General features: G+C 41.4%; 2 protein-coding genes across 3 annotated transcripts in view; both read right to left on the bottom strand.

Annotated features, from left to right (window-relative positions):
- Positions 1–390: 390 nt before the first annotated feature.
- LOC137023760 (uncharacterized) lies at positions 391–7,408 on the bottom strand. The gene is made up of 2 exons (XM_067390816.1): positions 3,955–7,408; positions 391–645 (listed from the first exon to the last, which is right to left on the bottom strand). The coding sequence occupies exon 1, from the start codon at positions 5,075–5,077 to the stop codon at positions 4,304–4,306; it is 774 nt and encodes a 257-aa protein (XP_067246917.1). The 5' UTR covers positions 5,078–7,408; the 3' UTR covers positions 391–645; positions 3,955–4,303.
- Positions 7,409–11,736: 4,328 nt separating this feature from the next.
- The window catches only part of aebp2 (AE binding protein 2), a 21,781-nt gene continuing 11,564 nt past the window's right edge, over positions 11,737–21,953 (bottom strand). For both annotated transcript variants that reach the window (XM_067391449.1, XM_067391450.1), the window contains exons 7-8: positions 18,164–18,277; positions 11,737–17,386 (exon numbers count right to left, since the gene is read on the bottom strand). In XM_067391449.1, coding sequence (XP_067247550.1) covers positions 17,374–17,386; positions 18,164–18,277 — 127 coding nt within the window. In that variant the 3' untranslated portion in view covers positions 11,737–17,373. The remainder of the gene's footprint in view (positions 17,387–18,163; positions 18,278–21,953) is intronic.

Genomic DNA, 21,953 nt, shown 5'->3' with positions numbered 1-21,953 from the left:
GCCAGTTTAGGTCAGATAGCTGCTAATGGTGGATATTTTGATGAATCGAAAATTTAAGTTTTTTCTATGTATAAACTGTTTATGTAATAAAATATGTTTTCGTAGTTTGTGTTGTCCCTTATCAGTGCAAAATTATCACAAATTAAAAAGGATTCATGCCAATATTGTCCAAAACCCCACTTTTCTAGGGCATTTCCAAACTTTTGGAGGGCAGTATAATATATATATATATATATATATATATATATATATATATATACACACACACACACACATTTACTATACACACACACACACAAAGAAGTGTCATGCTGTTGGAGGATTTTGGACACAAGGCTTGTAATGTTGAATAAATGTTGATGTCAAACCAAGAAATGTCAATGTAACGAAGGTTCTTTGTGTAATGGGAAGGAAGAGGACAGGAATCGGCTTTAGGGCTGCTGACAGTCTTTATTCTCACCAGAGAAAAAATATCCAACACATAAACAAAAAGACGGTGCAACGCACACTCAATAATTCCACATCCAAGGACGGGCTTCACTCCACGACACGAGCACAGCTCACTTAGTCCGACTGTCAGCAGTCCCTCTCTCTCTCACACGCTCCTGCTTCTCCTGGCGTTTTATCCTGTCTCCACGCCAGTTACTGGAACGAGAAACAGGTGTTCGTGATTTACATTCAACCCGTTCAATCACCGCACATCCCCAGACACTCCCTCCTGCCGCAGACCCCGCTAAACCACGCCCCCCTCGCCACATACCCCCACCGCCCGACTCAGGCCGGGGAGCCGTCCGGCCTGCAGCCCCCCCCCCCCATTTCTGGAGAGGAAGTCGGCCACAGCCATCTGAACACCCGGCCTGTGGATCACTTTGAATTTAAATGGCTTGAAAGCAAGATACCAACGAGTGATCCGCGCGTTGGTGTCCTTCATGCGGTGGAGCCACTGCAGAGGGGCATGGTCCGAACAGAGGGTGAATTCCCGCCCCAGGAGATAATAGCGGAGGGTGAGGACGGCCCACCTGATGGCTAAACACTCTTTCTCCACGGTGCTGTACTTAGCCTCTCTCTTAGAGAGCTTGCGGCTAATGTACAGCACCGGCCGCTCCTCACCCTCTATCTCCTGGGACAGGACCGCACCCAGCCCTCTGTCCGACGCGTCTGTCTGCAACAAAAAGGGAGAGAGAAATCAGGGGAATGAAGTAACGGCTCCGCCACATAAAGCAGCCTTCACCTGGGTGAAGGCCTGCTGGCACAGCTCCGTCCACTGGACCGTATCTGGTGCATCCTTTTTAGTCAGATCAGTCAACGGGCTGGTGAGGTCCGAATAATTAGGAACAAACCTTTCTGTAATATCCCGCCAGCCCGAGGAACTGTCTTACCTCCTTTTTGGTCTTGGGACGCGGACAGGTTGCAACCGCTGCTGTCTTATCAATTTGGGGACGCACCTGTCCATATCCCAAGTGGAAGCCCAGATACCTTACTTCCACGCGCCCAATTGCGCACTTCTTCGGGTTGGCCGTGAGCCCAGCCCCTCTCAGCGATCTCAGGACAGCCCTCAAATGCTGCATATGCCGCTGCCAATCATTACTAAAAATAATAATGTCATCCAGATAGGCAGCCGCATACGCAGCATGGGGCCGTAAGATCTTGTCCATGAGTCGCTGAAAGGTAGCCGGTGCCCCGAACAGCCCGAACGGAAGGGTCACGGAGTGGTGTAATCCAAACGGCGTCGTGAAAGCGGTCTTTTCTTTGGATAATGGAGACAAGGGGATCTGCCAATACCCTTTTGTTAAGTCCAGTGTCGAATAAAAGCGAGCTGTACCGAGCCGGTCAAGCAATTCGTCCACACGCGGCATTGGATACGCGTCGAATTTCGACACTGCATTCACCTTGCGATAATCCACACAGAACCGTACTGAGCCGTCTGTTTTGGGGACCAAAACTATCGGGCTCGCCCAGTTACTGCTGGATTCCTCTATTACCCCCATTTCAAGCATTGCCTCTAATTCTGCCTGAACCACTTTTTTTTTGTGTTCAGGTAACCTATACGGCCGGCTGCGAATCACCACGCCCGGCTCTGTCTCGATGTGGTGCTGAATGAGGTCAGTACGGCCCGGTAGGGGAGAGAACACGTCGGCAAATTCAGCCTGTAATTTGGAAACATCAGTGAGCTGTGAGGGCGAAAGGTGATCTCCCCCCGGGGCCAGAGCGAGGGATTGGTTTTACATTCGCCTCTGGCCCGAGATCATCCTCCCCGCTAATCACCGTCGCCAGCATCACTGATTCCGCCTCACTCCACTTTTTCAGGAGGTTGAGGTGATAAATTTGACGTGCCCCTCTCCTATCGGACCGTATTACTTCATAATCGAGATCACCAACTCGCCGTGTGACCTCAAATGGTCCTTGCCACTTCGCCAGTAATTTTGAGCTTGATGTGGGGAGTAATACGAGCACTTTCTCTCCCGGTGCAAATTTACGCAGATTAGTTCCCCTGTTATACAACCGGCACTGTCTGTCCTGGGCTTGTAACAAATTCTCCATAGATAGCCGCCCCAAAGTGTGGAGTTTTGTTCTCAAGTCCAGCACATACTGAATTTCATTTTTTGATTGAGACGGTCCGTCCTCCCAAGATTCTCTTAGGACATCCAACACCCGCGGGGAGTGGCGCCCAAAGAGAAGCTCGAAGGGGAAAACCCCGTGGAGGCTTGCGGGACCTCTCGCACAGCGAACAACAGGGGTTCCAACCATTTATCCCAATTTTTGGCGTCTTCTTGAACGAACTTACGAATCATGGATTTAAGCGTGCGATTAAAACGTTCGACCAGCCCGTCCGTTTGTGGGTGAAAGACGCTGGTTCGAATCGAGTTAATGCCCAACAATTCGTACAGTTCGCGTAGCGTACGTGACATAAACGCCGTGCCTTGATCAGTGAGGATTTCTTTCGGAATCCCCACTCGGGAGATTAAACTGAAGAGGGCGTCCGCAACACTCTTAGCGGAAATGTTGCGGAGAGCCACTGCTTCTGGATATCGTGTTGCATAATCCACAATGACCAATGCAAAACGATGCCCTCTCGCTGATCGCTCTAATGGCCCGATGAGGTCCATGCCAATTCGTTCGAAGGGGACCTGCATTAATGGAAGGGGGCGCAAAGGCGCTTTTGGAGTGGCCGGAGGATTTACCAGCTGACATTCACGACAAGACGCGCACCACCTGCGCACGTTCTCGTGAATGCCCGGCCAAAAGAATCGGGTCATGAGGCGATTTAGTGTCGCTGTTTGTCCTAAGTGTCCAGCCATTGGGTTGGAGTGAGCCGCATGGAAAAGCATTTCCCTGCGGCTCTTTGGTACTAACAACTGGGTTGTATCTTCCTTTGATTGAGTGTCTTGGGTCACTCGATACAACCTATCTTTAATAATCGCAAAATAGGGATAAGTTAGTGGTCGTCCAGGCTGGAGAGGCTGACCGTCAATCGTACTGACCCTCTCAAACGCATTTTTCAGCGTCTCATCGTGAGACTGCTCCAGGGGAAAATCATCACGGTCCGAGAGAATCAGTCTCCCGATCCCGCTCGGTTCCCCTGAGGCAGTCACCACTGGTCCCCGGTCAGTCTCCCCCGCCTGCACTCGCACTTCCCTTCCCCGCGTACACTTACTCCAAGAGGCACCCGAGCATAAATGCCCCAATAATTTATTAAATGCGGGCCAATTCGTCCCCAAAATTAACGGGTGCCGGAGGTGCGGATTAACTGCCACCTCCACACTATGCTTTTGACCCCTAAATAGAATCCCGACTGACACCAACGGATAACTCGCGATATCCCCGTGCACACACCGTACCTTAACCACGCGGCCTGTATCCAATGCCCCCGGATGAAATCAGGCTTTGATGCACGGAGGTTTGGTTACAACCCGAGTCCACCAAAGCCTGATATGTACCCCCCTTGATACTCACTGGTATCTGGTACTGACCAGCCTGACCGGGGGCGACCTGCAGGTCGTCCGGGACCCGGATCAATGTCCCCACCTCCATCACTGGACACCGGTCTATGAAGTGATCCGGGTCCCCGCAACGCCAACAGGCCGGCCCAGACCTGCCCGCCGCTCCAGTGGCGGAGAACGGGCCGAATGATTGGCGTGGAGAGAGGGGAGAAGCAGGCGCGGGGTCCAGCCCGGCGGTGGCCAGTCCCGCCCCCCTGGGCGGGGCTCTTGGCGCCACGAACTGCCGAGAATCCGTTCCACCCCGCCCTCGGGGCGGAACACGAGGCGGGCCGGGCGGACGGGACCTAGGTAGAGGGACAGGTTTAGAGAGAGAGAGGGGAAGAAGAGAGGGAGAGAGAGACAGATGGCAGGGATTCGCCGACCCCTGGGCACGCCACCAAGTGGTCCTCCGCCAATTGGATGGCCGAATCCAGCGACGTGGGCCGGTGGCACTGGACCCACTCGGCGGTCTTCTTTGGGAGCCGAGTGGTGAACTGTTCCAGCACCACGCGATCGATCATTTGCTCCGCGTCGCCTCCGTCGGCCATCAGCCATTTGCGGCACGAGTCCCGGAGCTGTTGGGCCAACACGAAGGGTCGGCCCGCCTCCCCCAGCTCCAGAGACCGGAAGCGCTGACGGTGCTGCTGGGGGTAGCGGCCGCCCCGCTGCAGGATGGCCCTCTTGAGGTCGTTGAAGACCAGGAGGTTCTGGACGGGCAGCTGCTGTGCTGCCACCTGCGACTCGCCCGAGAGCAGCGGGACGAGCCGCATGGGCCACTGGTCCCGGGGCCAACCTGAGACCTCAGCAGCCTTTTCGAACAGGTCCAGGAAGGCCTCCGGGTCATCTTGCGGGCCCATCTTCTGCAGTGGCAGCTGGAAGGGGCCAGCAGCTGCCGCGCTGGTCGCCGTGGGAACCTCCCGGTCTATCCAGCTCCGGAACCTCTCACGGTCCTCGTGCTGGCCCTGGATGATCGCCTCGAAGCGGCGTTCCTGGTCACTCCGAAGATCCATCAGGGCCCGATGTTGTTCTTGATGCAGGACCGCGAGGGATGCAATGATGTCCGCAAACGGCTTTCCAGCGGCGGGGGATGCCTGCATGGCGGCGGCTTCCGTCTTCCTTCCCGGGTTTCGGCACCAGTGTAACGAAGGTTCTTTGTGTAATGGGAAGGAAGAGGACAGGAATCGGCTTTAGGGCTGCTGACAGTCTTTATTCTCACCAGAGAAAAAATATCCAACACATAAACAAAAAGACGGTGCAACGCACACTCAATAATTCCACATCCAAGGACGGGCTTCACTCCACGACACGAGCACAGCTCACTTAGTCCGACTGTCAGCAGTCCCTCTCTCTCTCACACGCTCCTGCTTCTCCTGGCGTTTTATCCTGTCTCCACGCCAGTTACTGGAACGAGAAACAGGTGTTCGTGATTTACATTCAACCCGTTCAATCACCGCACATCCCCAGACACTCCCTCCTGCCGCAGACCCCGCTAAACCACGCCCCCCTCGCCACAGTCAACCCCATAATATCCCCAATAATTATCTCTCAACATGCATTCATTTATTTTGAGATGGCACTGCAATTAATACTTAAACATGTTATATAATAGAATATTCAAAATATCACAGCATTTATTAAAAAAATAGCTGTAAAAAAATCACATTTTCACAAATGTAAAGGGCACCGGTTCCACAGAATGACCTATTTATAAGATAACTGGGGTCTTTTAGTGATTCAGACAGCACAGACAAAATTGTCTATCTTAAAGCAGGCCAATCACAACAGTCCTCCACATTTCTGTTGCTTTGGCAAGCGTCGTACCCTTCCCACAAGCCATCGATGTGATTGCAGGTCTAATTATTAGTGAAGCTCAGTTTCACAGAGGTTTGGGGCTCGGTGCAGTTAGTTCGCTCTAATGGATGTGAAAATTCTGCTCTCGCAGAGGGACCATGTGAGAAACATTTAGACGCATGACGTGAGAAGAGCCGATTCACAGCCAGCTCTGCTAATCTATCAATCTGTAGCCACCTCCGTGTGAGAAGTCTTACACAATGGGCTTTAATTTGTAACAGTGCTTTAGCAATACAAAATTAGCAAGAGAAGACGATAGACAGAGAGAAAAGCAGGACCACACAGAGAGCGGTGTTGGACAAGATATCCGATTGCATCTCCAATGCCTGAATCTTCGGAGGCTTTCCTCTGACCTGATTTCAGACGTGCAAAACACTCGCTCTCTGCTGGATGCGGTTTGTGTTGCAGACTGATGTTGAAGCAGCAATTAGAACACCACAAGGAAAATAGTTAGAGAGAAGTGTCAGTCAAAACCCTGGTGTGTGACCAAAGAGAACAGACTGCATGAGCCATATCTCTAATATAAACCATGAAACCTGAAAATGCAAGATCAGAAAGACATGGACTAAAGTGTGCATTTCTTCTAAGCTTCAATCTCGCCTGATTACACCCTGCTACAGACTCAGAAAACATTTGACCTTTGAAAAGTGACAGTTCAAAACAAGCATCATATAATTTTTATAATTAATATACAATTGGGGCCAAAAGTCTGAGACCACAATGAAACTAAGTCATAAACCAATAAATAAAGATTTAGGATTTTGAACATTTTAAAATAAACATTATGATGTAAAATTACTAAGAGCTATTGAAGATTCGGCACTATTTAGAGGTCAGTTTTCAAATGCAAATTAATTTCCCATTGAAGCACATAACATCGCATGGCATATTGCATAACATAACATATCACATAACGCAAAACAACGCATAACAACGCAAAACATAACGCATAACAGAGCATAACATAGCGCATAACATAACACCACATAACACAACACACAACAACACATAACATATCACATAACATAATGCAAACCATAACACATAACAACGCAAAACATAACGCATAACATAACGCATAACGCAACGCATAACGCAACACATAACGCAACACATAACGCAACACATAACGCAACACATAACGCAACACATAACGCAACACATAACGCAACACATAACGCAACACATAACGCAACACATAACGCAACACATAACGCAACACATAACATAACACACAACATAACACATAACACATAACACAACGCATAACACAACAACATACATCACATAACAACACATAACATAATAATGTAAAACATAACAATGCAAAACATAATGCAAAACATAACAATGCAACACATTACAATGCAACACATAACAATGCAACACATAACAATGCAACACATAACAATGCAACACATAACGCAACAACATACATCACATAACAACACATAACATAATAATGTAAAACATAACAATGCAAAACATAATGCAAAACATAACAATGCAAAACATAATGCAACACATAACAATGCAACACATAACAATGCAACACATAACGCAACACATAACATAACACATAATGCAAAACATAACATAACATAATGCAAAACCTAACACATAACAATGCAAAACATAACATAGCAAAACATAAAACGTAACACATAACAATGCAAAACATAACAATGCAAAACATAAAACACATAACGCAAAACATAACAAAACAAATATACAATCATATAACATAAAACATAACATAAAACATAACATAAAACATAGCATAGCATAGCATAGCATAGCATAGCATAGCATAGCATAGCATAGCATAGCATAGCATAGCATAGCATAGCATAGCATAGCATAGCATAGCATAGCATAGCATAACATAACATAACATAACATAACATAACATAACATAACATAACATAACATAACATAACATAACATAGCATAGCATAGCATAGCATAGCATAGCATAGCATAGCATAGCATAGCATAGCATAGCATAGCATAGCATAGCATAGCATAGCATAACATAACATAACATAACATAACATAACATAGCATAGCATAGCATAGCATAGCATAGCATAGCATAGCATAGCATAGCATAACATAACATAACATAACATAACATAACATAACATAACATAACATAACATAACATAACATAACATAACATAACATAACATAACATAACATAGCATAACATAACATAACAACATATACCATCATATAACTTACTTGTCTCTTCTGGACCTCACTGTATATTGCAGTGCATGAAAACCAATTATATTAATAAAACGACAATAATAATTGCATTAATGAAGTATATTTCTCATGGGTGTATGATGTGCTGTGAGTCTCACTCCATTAAAACCGGAGCAAGAATTCTGTTGTGCCTAATGAGCTTGATGCTGGAGGCTCTTGAACTGATGATGATATTGAGAAATGCTGAAAACATTCATTGACAGAGCAACTGCAACAGATGACCGTGAAGTCACTGCATCATGTAGGGGTTCATGGACTTAAAAAGGTGGTTTCTAAACTATAATCATAAGTCATAACAGATGTTGCTCGACTAAAACTGCATTGGATCCATGTTTACTACTGAAAACTGCTGATTTATTGTGCCCACTCTAAAACGAGAAAGCTAAAAGGGTTAATCTGCTATAGCAATGTTCGAAATCAATCAAAGAAGTGTTAGAGCCTTTAAAAGATCATATAGACATCAAATCTATCTCGAATCGATCTATCCTTCATCAAAACGATTAATACGCACCTCCTACGCACAAGCCATATATCTTTTCTCCAAACGCATGTTATTGGTTAAGTTTGTAATGCCTTTTCTTTCACCTGATTGGCCTGGACTGAAAGAACTTGGTGTACCAATTACAAAACAGCCATAAATCTCACAAGTCCTTGGTGGCTTGCCATGTGCTCTAAATAAACACCGAATGTGAATCTACAACTCAATCTTTACAGCTCAACGGTCTGAGCACAGAGCTGCCTCTGGGATTTGTGGGAAAAGCGTGATGTCATCACGGCCGCTGCGGTCCTCCTGAGAGTCAGCCTCTCTTGTTCTAATTAGGGGAAGACAGCTATAATTTACCCGGTCCAGAAATGAGGCAGCCATGGGGTGTTTCAGCAACCTACAACGGCCGTACAATGACACACATGCCCCCCTTTACTAATCTCTGGATGTCACTCGACTATCACACCTGGAGTATCAGACACAGAGCTGTTATCAATGGTCTTTCCCATCGGAATATACTCTTCCTCTTAAGCCAAGAGATGAGAGTATCACTTCCTCATCCGAGGGCCGAGGCTTGGTTGTTTTCACTCCATATACAGAGAGCAAAATTCAGGTTTGTTTATGCACACTTACAGCAGCTCGTGAAGAAACAGGGCCTGCTCATGTTTCGTAAATCAGTCAGCGTTTTACATGACGTTCTTGGACGGGCCCGTTTAAACAACGACACAAACACACAAAGATTAGAAATGCATCCAAAACAACAATTCGTTGAACAATCAGATTCAATCCTGTTGATAAGATGCAGGGCTGTATCTCCATCTGACTCGCAGAGAGAGGTTCATAAATCGCAGCGGTGCCGCTTTCAGGGACAGAGGGAGGGAAAACACGAGCCGATCCCAGGCTGCCTTTAAACTGTCACACAATAAAACAAACAGTGTTGGTGCCGTGTGTCTGGCAAAGACACCAAGTTAGTCAGACGCTAAAAATAGCGGCGGCCACGCACTGGTCACCCAATCTGCTGCACATAAAGATAGGATGCTTAGATTAAAAATGTATTCCAGTAGAAATTACTGTTTATCAACAAGAAATGAGTAACCTAATCCAAATATCACAATATGAAAGTAAGGTGCATATCTTCAGGATAAACTCTCAGGCTTGATTCAAGACATTAGAAAAATTATGTCAACTAGATACAGGTTCAGTACAAGTTAACAGCAATCGACAGCATGTGTGCATAATGTTTATGACATGCTTTTAGTGTAAATATCACTTTTCTAACCAGGGGCCCGTTCTTCGTACGTCGCTAACTCAGTTAGCTGGATTTGATTGTTGGAGATTTGGCATGATCTTGGATTGTTTGGTTCTTCGACGCTCATCCTGGACTTGCTGTCATAGCAACAGGTGCCCAAGCTTAAACCTGCTCGGGAGCAGGCTTATTTCATGTAAACAGGATTAGATTGCATCTTTTAAAGCGAAGGTGATGTTTAAAGTCTGTCCCAGCCTCTGCTACTTTCCCACAAGAGTACCCTAATGTAAACCAGGGACAATAATAATGATTTAAAAATAAATTTGCAAATAACACTATAATGCCGTGTAGTGTCATAATATAGACACCAGCAGTTTTACTCTGTGAGAGATTCATTCATGAGGGAATAATTACGTAGTATTTTTTATTGGAGTTTTACACACATGATGTACAGATGTCTATGCCATACATGCATTTGTGCATTTGAACGATTTGAACCGCAACATATATTATGGGAGTGGCTTGATGAAGCGCGGGAGATGCAGATAACTTGATCTTGACCCTTAAGAAACTTTAATTAATGCTGTCAAATATGCTTCAAAAGGTAAATTAGTTGCTAATTACAACATTGAAATAAAAAATTGAATGTTCAAATAATAGAAATTGTGAATATAGCCTAAATAATTGGGTAATCATGTAAAAAAAAAAAAAAAAAATAGTGCACATTTCATTTATCTAACATTTATGTCGTTCTTCTGTCATTTATTCGCTTGGCTGTTTCCTTATAAATGTCTAGAAATTCGTCAAGTTTTTCATCAGGTGTCTTTTCTCATTCTATGATGTCATTGCCGTCTTGACTCCAGCCAATCGCTGCATTGCTGATCAATGTTTCTACTATCGATACATATCCCCTTTTAAACCAGCGCATGAACGCGCAATTATCTCAGATAACTCAATCCAGCTATACTAATCATATCCGGCAGGTGTGTTCGAAGAACCAAATTAGTCAGATCATGATTAGCACGATGATATCATCTTGGATGTCTCGTTTGATCTCAGATGTTTTAAGCAACGTACGAAGAACGGGCCCCTGTTCTGTGTAAAGTTATACCCAATTTAACAACTTTGTCACAATGAAAACGCAACGTCATATGCAATAAAACTCTAAAGCGACTCTAAAAACATTTAAACAAACGATCATGTATTCATGTATGCGAAAGGGAACAACCTTACATATTTTATACATATAGATTTGTATTTATTTATGTGTGTGTGCACGTGTTTTTGTGACGCATCAGGACACAAATGTGTATAATGACATGTGTATGATATATTACAAGGAGAGGGTGACTTTATCCCATGTCCCCATTTTTCAAAAGGCTTATAAATCATACAGAATGAGTTTTCTGAGAAAGTAAAAATGTGCACAGTTTTCAGTGATGGGTAGGTTTAGGTGTAGGGGGGATAGAAAACACGGTTTGGACAGTATAAAAGTTTATAAATTGAGATTTATTCATCATCTGAAAGCTGAATAAATAAGCTTTCCATTGATTTGTTAGGATAGGACAATTATATTTGGCCGAATCTGAGGGTGCAATAAATAAATAAATAAATAAAAATATTGAAAAAAAATAAATAAATAAATAAAAAAATTGTCTTTAAAGTTGTCCAAATGAAGTCCTTACCAATGCATATCCCCTCACAAAAATATTTAATATATATTTACGGTAGGAAATTTACAACATATCTTCATGGAACATAATTGTTACTTAATATCCTGATTTTTGACAAAAGAAAAATCTATCATTTTGACCCATACAATGTATTGTTGGCTACTGCTACAAATATATCCATGCAATACACACACACAAATATATATATATATATATATATATATATTTTATATATATTTAAACTGCTGTAATAATCAATGTTACTCTAAATGGTGGCTTATTTTGTCTATGATCCCCAAAAAAGCCACTATTTAATGTCATACTGCTATACTTTAATCATTATAAGAATGGAAACCTGCTAGTAACCGCCGTTTCTACAAAATCTGGCAGGATGATTACATATTTATGTCACTGTAAGGGGATATTGATACCTTTTCCTATCCTGCTGATTATGTAACACCGGTCCAAGTATTCTGTTACTCCACAAGTGCGGTTGTACGTGATGTTCTCGAAAATGGCGCTCTTGAACTCTGATGTATTAATCTGTCAATGGGAAATAAAGTCAAAATATAGCTACATCCTGATTCTGGACAATTAAAGAATCCAGTCACCAACTGGTTTCATTTAACCAAACTAAATCAAAGCCCTAAAACTGACTCCAGTCTGATGATATGGTGGAAAACCAGCTTTAGCAAATGGAGACGGATGCTGAGGAAACACGGATCTGAAGCTAGACAGGCAGCAATAAAGAAACTGATCCAGAACCTACTGTGTCGACTACCTAGACAGCATTTTAAAGCAAAGGTGCACAACTGAAAAGCATCAAAGTTAACATTTTTGTGTGTACTATGCTTAGAAACATGCTAACATCAAAGTCTCCAAAGCACTTCCCAAAAGGAGCAGTGTTATAATTGTTTCGGTAATTGAAATGGGTTTGATTACGGTTAGTTGCATGTAATTATGCATAATTTACTCTTATTGCAACACCACATGTAACAAGGACAGCATAAAATAAAGTGTTACCTGAAATGACACCATTTTATTTTTTTTGTGGCACATGGAGGTGTAGTATTCCACATCAGTCACTTAAAAGGCTCATTTTCATTTAGGATGTTGCCTTAAAAGGTAGCTACCCATGTAGGTTGTAAACTAGAAAAGGCAGCTCATTACGTTTTGGAACAGAGCTGGAATCTGAGAACGAGAGTAAGCCTGTTACTACAAGAAGAGTGCACTCTTTCTCAGTGTCCATTAGTTATTGGATATGATATTTCTCTTTTCATCCCTCCCAACGGCTTCAATAAGACCCACACAAGCACGTCAGCCGTGAGAAACATGCAGGAGGCTCGTCAGGGGAGAGCGTGCGAGGGAATGGATGTAAATGGACCCTTAACTGCACTGCAGAATCAGAGCTGGAGTGAAATATGCTCTCGGTTGTGCTACAAACAGATTTAGGTCACTTGCTTACCTTCTCTTCAAAGGCCCTGGAGAGAGAACATTAGCGCTAATGGCATAACAGTGTGAAAACAAAGGAGTCGGATGCTTCTGGACCTGGAAGAGGAGTGTCTGAATACAACCATGCAATAATAAAAACAGCTACTATATGTGCAATCTGAAGGAAAGCTGCCACAGCCCAAATATAATGTGAACGGTTTGATTTTTAAGGCTTTTGTTCATCATAATAATCAGTAAAGCAATGCAGAGTTACTGAAATTAAAGTAATATCTGAATCGTGCAAACACCACAATAACAACATTTTGAATTTCACTGTAACTGTAAATCCAATTCAAACCAATTGATAATACTAAATATCTTAACTTCTTTCTGTCTAGAAGCAGTTGAAATATTCAAAATTGTCTACTTATTTCAGCAGTTAAAACTTGCCTTTAGGAAATGAGTTCCCATAGACATCCTTTAGTGCAAATAATTAAATTGTGATTCATGCAATGTTAACACATCGGAAAGCATCTAACCTATTTACATCCTGCTTTGCAGATGAATGAACATACACTGTGAATTTGAGGCAATATTAAAATGCACAGAGCAGAAAAAAAAACAAAAAAATCATGGGTAATAAATAAAAGTCATGCTGATTGAACATTTTATATTTACAACAGTAAGTTCCTCCTTTTGAGGAGTGAAGAGAAATTTGGCCTCCCATAAATCACCAGATCAGGAAAGCAAAAGGGTTTGGAAATAAATACCACAACACAAAAGCATATGCTTTTAACAAAAAACAGTGACTTAAAGTGCCCCCATTATGCTATTAAAGGTTGCTAATATTGTTTTGGAGTCTCCTACAGTAGGTTTGCATGCATCCAAGGTTTAAAAAAACACTCAATATTCTCATAATATACATAGCAGCAGTGTTGGGGGGTAATGCATTACAAGTAACTTTAGTTACATAATCAGATAACTTTTCAAGTAACTAGTAAAGCATTACTTTTTCAATTTACAACAAAATATCTTTAAATAAAAAGTAACACAATTAGTTACTTTTTTAGGAAGTAAAGCAATATTGTAATTCATTACCTTTAAAAGTAATAGTTTCCCCAACACTGCATTGCAGAATCACTTCTTTTCTCAGTGTCTGAAACCATTTGATAAAAAATTCAGTCTCTATAAACCCCGCCTTTCCAATTGCTCTACCACTAATGACGCATATCTGAATTTTGGCTTGAAGAGGCTTCCTCTGTGATTGATACACAGTGATACGAATAGAAACGGCAATGCGGTTTTACCGCATCGACTCCAGTACGAGTCCTCATCCTTTTGAAAATGCATACAGAAAGCAGCATCTTTTCAACATGTTGCTTCTTAGCTAAAACCACAGTGTTTGAGGGCAGGTCAAATTAGACACTGACAATATTGACCATAGGCTGGCATTATGCAGACTTGTTACAAACCTACAGAAGTGAGACTGGAATTGACCATATGCATGGAATGCTCTTAATAGTATAAGCCAGCTGGAAAACTTCCGGTGAAATGTCACTTGTTGGTGTTTCGGTATCTTCAATGTCCTGAGGTAGCTTTAACAGCATCAATAGTGTAATACTTGGTTTATAATCAGAATATAGTAACTTAAATAGTCAGGCCTAGCATTAATTTAGTTAAGACAACATAAAAAAAGATGCGTCTCAGTGTTCCTCCTTAGCAAAATTCAATTCGGCCACCGGTTTTCACACTTGTGTGGAAAAAAAGTCAACACACTGTAAATTAAAGATTTATTGTGCACTTTAGTTAAATCCATTGAATAAAATTTGAGTTTTCACAAGTGTGCCGAAATCATTGAGCTTCTCATTATAAAGGGAGAGCGCAGCACTCGCTTTCTGTGTAATTCATTCACAAGAAAAGTTATTGTTTTTCATGAGATTTTTTAAGTACGTCATACTTCTCCTTGACAAAAAGTATTTTTAAACCTAATGATTTTATAAATATTTAATATTTATTAAAAAGCGAAACAGTGAAAAACAATTACAGGAAATGGCCAATAAATGCTCCTCTGCCACCATCTGCTGGTTATACTGGTAATTAACGTCTTTTATTTTTAAATAAATGCATTTTCTATAAAATGTTGGATCTTGAAATGTTCGGTTTTACAAATTGGGACAATCTCAGAAGGATGTACAAATAATGTTTTTTATCATCACATAAAAAATACCATTTGATGTGCTGGAAAAGTGTTGCATGTGCATGTCTAATTACAGACACAGCATTTCTTATTCAAACGATGCCATTAGCTCCGTCTTTATTGCAATCAATAAAACTGGTTTATTGGTAAATTAGGGAAGTGTGATAACTGCATTAAAACAAATACAACATTAAAAAGTCAACCATTGATGGTTTTCTGTCGATGTACAGCGAGCACAGAATGACAGCTAACAGTTCACCGGAAATGCCCAAGCTGGCTTAATGAAAACCAGGAAGCAACCATGCATACGGTCAACTGATGACGTCTTGTATCAGCAGTTCAGAATCGATTCTTTCTTTTAGGAGACAACTTTATTTGTGCACTTTGATTTTTAAAACTTTGCAGACCTTTTACATTCACAGACAGTTACACTACTTGAAAGATAATATTCGAAAAAGCATAATAATAATAATAGGGGCACTTTAAAAATTGTAAATCATTAAAAAATATCTTTTAAAAAATAAAAGCATTCTGCTAGAGAAGATGTCCAACACACCCAATTAATTTTTGCATTTTTGCATGAATTTGCAGTTATTTATTTATTTTAGAGAAAACGTATTCTTAAAAAGGTAAATAAATATTCTTAGAAGAATAAAAATGTTTGAACTTTTATTCTCTTGGTGGTTTAGCACATTTAGGCAAGGTGTATTTTCAGTAGTTTCTCAAAAAAATAAACCACAGGAGTCATGTGCAGCTCTGATTATTTAGCTTCTTTAGGACAAACAGTCCCATTGTACGTGCGCTGACAGACCGCAGCTGTTGTGTATTACTCAGTGGTACGTTAGACTATAAAAACTCATTTGGAAAGTCAAACACAGACCCAAACACAAACTACACGTTTGATTATATTCAATGCTGACTACAACTACACCAAAAAAATGCAGCATGAATCCACTGCGCTAGAAACAGAAAACATAAACTCAACACAAATGAAGACGCAACTATCATGATGGAAAACCCAAACCGAGAGAATTATTTGCTCAAAAACTCAAAAGCAGATGGTCAGGTGTCCATGGCAGTCCTCGTCTAAACCAGCAAGCATATTCAGAGGGCATTTGTGCACTTCTGACTCTGAGCTAAAGGTCCTGGCAGACGGCCTACACGTCAACGCTTGCAAATCTGCCCCAATAAAACGACTCCCAGATGCCCCTGGCCTCCTCACTGCTCATAAACAACAGTCCTGTGTGAGAAACGCGAGGTTTATATGGGCTGGAACCAGCGTTAGCTGCAAACCTGATGATTGAAACAAACAAACAAACAAAAACAAACAAACAAAAAAAAAAAACTGCATTTTTTTAATAGAATTTTTAAGCTTTACTACAAAGACAGAAGTATGATCTCTAAGTATGGGGAACAGGGGATTATTACATGATCTAAGAAGCACCATCATTATTGATCCTATAGTTCTCCTATGTGCATTAGCCTAAACGCTAGTGTTAGCTTTAGCACCATTAAATTGAGATGTCTATACACTCCTTAGCTTGAGCCAATGCACAAACAGGAGGATGATAACATCCCATCATGCTCATCAGTAGGTGGAGCAGCAGTTACAAGAGTCTGTGCACGTGTTCGGGAAAGAAAAATAAAAATCACTCCTTTTCTTTTATCCTCATACTAAAAAAAAAAAAATGGGAAGAAAACCACGCAAATACGTCTATGGAAGCATTCACATCATCCAAAAACTATTTAGCTATCACATTCTGTACAATTATGTTTTCTGTCAGCTTGTGGCTTATTACATCTATCTACAGTACAGTAAAATTTCCGCAGTACAAAAATATATTACAAATCTCCTGGAATATTTACATGGGCACTTTCTTGACAAAAAAGGAAAGAAAAAAGGGACTTGTAAGAGCTTGTCAGCAGAGTTGAGGAGGACGCAGGGAAGGAAAATTAAAACTTCAACCGTGGTACACAAGACATCCTCCCAGATAGTTAAAAGTCCAGCACCGACAGTTCACAATTTTGTGCCTTTTTTTCCTCTTCAAGGGATAAAAACACATTAAAAATTCACTGCATGCTTTGGCAGACTTTGAGCATTAAAAAGAAAAAAAAAGGGAGAAAGTGAGGGAGGAATAAAGCAAAGTGAAAAGTAGTCCTGTGTCAAAAGATCCGCGCGTCCACTTCGGTTTGGGTACGTCAGCAGGCGCTGACAGAAGCCGCCCTCCCCACCCAGTCTTCTAGAAAAACATCCTGAAAACAAGCAGAACCTGCTTTAGTACGACGCACACACACACACATAAACGACTCCAGAAAACACGTCATTTCCAATTGAATTTCAGTACCACAAACGGCGTAACGATGCATAAAGATGCTCTTCAGAGCACGCTAGACCCCTGAAGATGACGGGCATCTGTCCGCGCTCCTGTTATTTACCCCGGCACACCGTAGGCTGCGTGGGGAGCTGAAGAATTAACATGCATGAATACATGCGCTTCTGCCCACAAAGCGCTCGTCTTGACCACATGCTCAGAATGCATCACATTCCACGCCAATGGAAGAGGCTGGGTAAACAAACTCCTACTAGAGTCTAATAAACAAAGAAATGATGTATTGCGGTCGTTTAATAGTGGCTCTAACAATCCTGGAATCGTGGTTTACATCTGTGGGAGAAGGTCAGAGGTGAGTTTAGAGTATCTGTGACCCAGGCGGATGGTATCGTCAGCTTTGATTAATTATCATCTTCTCTGGGATCGAAGGTTATTTATTGATCTCCCACCCACAATCCCCCCTGAGTTCTTGAAGCCGGTGTGTTGCATGTTTAGGATTGGTAAGGCCATTTCTCGTTGCAGTGACACCGGCGCCATCTGCTGGAGAAATTTATATGGAGTCTTCAGCAGCAAAGTTGTCTCTCCCATCTAAAACATGTGGCCCGTGGCGAGCTCAAACACGGAAGAAGTCGACGGCTCCTTCGCTCTTAACGTTACGTGTAAAGTTTGAGTGAGTTGCTAATGTGGGTCGGAGCATCACCTGTAGATGTTGGGGTCCAACAGCACCGCTGTGTCCTGAGGAAGTTGGGAGAGGTGGACCACTTTGGTCTTCAGCTGGGGACGGTCACTCTCGCTGACCCAAGCGTCTGGAAGTCTGTGCACATCAGAAAGACAGAGAAATATGGGTCATTTCTTGACAGTGCATTCAGAATAGCATACTACCAACTAATTTTAAAATAAAGTAGCATGCAGTGTGCATTTTGTGCATAGTATGCAAATGTTCTGCATGAATTGACCTGCTGCATGTCAAAATCACTTTATATTTTGCTGAGCACAATGCATTGATGGACACAGTATTCTACAAAACCAGAGCATACTGCATAGTATACTATATCCCATTGTTTAATGCAACGCAATCAACATACTATAGACGTCAAATGTGCAATATGCAACATACACTAAAAAATGGTGGGTTAAAAATAACCCAAGTTGGGTTAAATATGAACAAACCCAGCAACTGAGTTGATTTGACCCAACCTGCTGGGTAGTTTTATTTTAACTCAACTATTGTTTAAAAAAAAAAAAAAAAAATGGACCCAAAATAGGTTGGAAATTAACATTGATTAATATGTTTAATAAATAATTAAATAATAAATATTAAATAGCTTAATAATAAAGATTCACCTTTTGAATATCACTATTGCGTCTAGTGTGTCTGATTTTTAATTTCCAACTTATTTTAGGTTCATTTTAAGCCAGCCATATAGTCATTTTTAATCAATAGTTGAGTTAAATAAAACTACCCAGCAGTTTTTTTTTTTTTGCAAAAATTTAAACCAACCACTGGGTTAAAACAACCCAGTTGCTGGATTTATCCATATTTAACCCAACTTGGGTTGTTTTTAACCCAGCATCTTTTTAGTGTAGATACAATGCCCCATATTTTGTAGTGTGCTGAACACATTGCATCGTGGGATATAGTATTCTACAAAACCAGAGCATATTGCATATGATAACACATCCTGATAATATAATGCAACACACTCAGCATATTATATGTCAAAATGGGCAGTATACATCCTAGTGTGCATATAGTAACCAGTGTGCTAGTATTTAATACCAATCATAGCTTACATATAAATATTAGCATTTGCCAGACAACACACAGACACACAGCCCTTCATTCCACCATCTCCTCCAACACACATTCCACAATGAGATTATTAAAAATGTTTTTCTTTTTTTCCCCTGCTGTTATTCCATGGAGGAGCCTTGTTTGGCTCCGGCTTGTTGTGGTGACCCAGAAATCCATTTTAAACGTCTCCCGAGACGGCATCTTCTTCTGTGTTATCGCTGAGCTGACAAACATTCCTCCGGCTGAGATTGATGTCCGACTCGGAATAGCAGCGTGTACACGCACAGTCCCGTGAGGATGTTTGCATTATTGTACAGGTATGCAAGCGTACCAATTATCACAACACGGACCATTTTAGCTGGCTTCGTATGGCAATGCGGTACAAACGTGCAATTAGGAAAAAGCCTCATTTGCCATAGAAGTCATTTTGGATAACACCAGTTTAAGTTTTCGCTGCATTTACACTGAAATTACAGCAGGAATCTGAGAATGGTAACAGTTAACGTTCAAAGGCAAAGCCATGGAAATTGTCTAAGCCATGGAAATGTTGAGAGCAAGAGGATACCCTTTAAAAAGTATTTGGGTTGGACAAACTTCAAAAGAAAGTCTGTTTCCAGGTGGGTGGCGATTCACGCAGGCCAGCGCTCTCCAATCCATTAGACTTGACGTTAATGTGGACGTTTACCACATTGATCTGAATCTGAATGCTCAGGTGGGTCTGACGCATCTCTGAACATCAAGAAACTGAATAAAGTGAAATAAAGTTATGGGATGAAGAGAAAAAAAATGATTGAAGGAGATGAGGAAGAAAAATGGATTTAGTGAGATAGGAAGAAGGGACTGAGAGGCAAAAATAAAGTGTGTGAAAATATGAGTATAGTGGAGGAGAAACGAGGTATGATGGCATATTACCGACTATTTTAGAGATGATGTTTTCGTAAGCATGAAATTCCCCAATGACCAACACTTGGCTTGCCAAAATGTCTTGTATAAAGAGCACATTGGGTCAGATACTGTATCCAACAATGTCCTAAAATTGACCTTCTGTTTCTAGTGTGATGAATTGAATGGAAACGGCATCAACCACAATTCCCTTTGGGCTCATTATTTGATCAGAACAACAAAGTTTTATAATATATATATATATATATATATATATATATATATATATATATATATATATATATATATATATATATATATATATATATATATATGCACTTGCACCGCGGTCCATCTCTAATGACGATGCATCTATTGGTTAATATGGTTTGTTTAAAATAGCAACATGGAAAACAGACAGAGTTCAAATAATGTATGTTTCAGTCGATGGATGCGCAAAACGTTACAACAACGATAATCAGAAAGTGTGGACAAAACAGTCACTCTTTGTAAACTATTAACTGCAAGTGCCGTCTGCTCTAACGTCCAGTCATTTACGGGTGAGACCTGATCAGCACATGTTGCTATCTGTATTTAAACGAACTCATTTAAGCCCTGCTAATTTAAACCTTCAAGAACGAGACGCGAAAGAGAACTCGCACGTGCTGTGTGGAGATTTGTGTGTGCTCATCCGAAGCGCGCACACGCTTATTTCAGTCAGCGTGCAAATACTGAGTTCTCTTTCAAGACTTGCGCTTCGGCGGACAAATTCATACAAAAATTATGTCAACATGCCCGTCTTGGCGAGTATCTTAGCAAACAATCGGTTATGTCTTAAGTGAACGTATGTTAGTTGAGAAAGACATACGTAACAGTGTATGTACTGGATTGTGCATGTCTAAAAGGGGAAAAACAACTATTACTGCAGCCTGTTTTTAATGTTAAATCAAACAACAAATGCCAAGAAATCACTCACTGCTCTTGACTGAATAGTTTTTGTAACTTCAATAATGATTAATCTTTATTTATTTTATACAGTAAAGATAATATGCAGTGATATTTTATATTTGATTACTTTATCCATTTCCTGTTCCTGAAAAATACTGTTAGATACCTGAAAACCCTGAAAAGCACTGTTTATTTTATTTGAATATTTGCTTTATTGTACTTATTTGTGATGTTGCTTGTAGTTTGATTGTTTGTTCTTATTTTCTTTATTTTTATTTGACAGTAGTCCTATTTTCCCTAAACATAGCACATACCGAACCGTACCGAAACCATGACCCTAAAACCGTGATACGAACCGAACCGTGAGCAATTTGAACCGTTGCACCCCTTATATATATATTATATATATATTAGGGGTGTAACGGTACACGTATTTGTACCGAACCGTTTCGGTACAGGGCTTTCGGTACGGTGCACGTGTGTACCGAAGCATTACATTGCAACGAATATTCACCACCAATAACCGCAATAAGCTCTGCATTTTGTTACTTTCAAAGTGAAACAAAGTGTCATCCTTCAAATTCTGTCCACGAAATCATGAAGTTTAAACAGAAAATGCCATTTTGACGTGCTTTGATGTGGGGTGACAGATCACTGTACAGGCGCCTCAGTTCAACCGGCAGCGCGAGCGCGGAGCGCAAGTGAATGTGTTCATCTCTTCCTCCTTAATACTAGTTACAGAATAAACATGAAAGAACATCTGAAGGTATGTTGCAAGATTAAGTACAACTTACTGAAACGGTCATATCTCATGTAATCGCTCATTCAGTGTTTCAACGGTGGAAAGACATCAATGAAAGCGTCC

Source organism: Chanodichthys erythropterus, chromosome 8, assembly GCF_024489055.1.
Source record: "Chanodichthys erythropterus isolate Z2021 chromosome 8, ASM2448905v1, whole genome shotgun sequence".
Classification (NCBI taxonomy): Eukaryota; Metazoa; Chordata; class Actinopteri; order Cypriniformes; family Xenocyprididae; genus Chanodichthys; species Chanodichthys erythropterus.
Note: the sequence above shows the minus strand (reverse complement) of the source record. Positions and strands in the feature narration are given on the sequence as shown.

Excerpts from the sequence above, each read along its gene's own strand:
- LOC137023760 (XM_067390816.1), bottom strand. The coding sequence starts at position 5,077 with ATGCAGGCATCCCCCGCCGCTGGAAAGCCGTTTGCGGACATCATTGCA.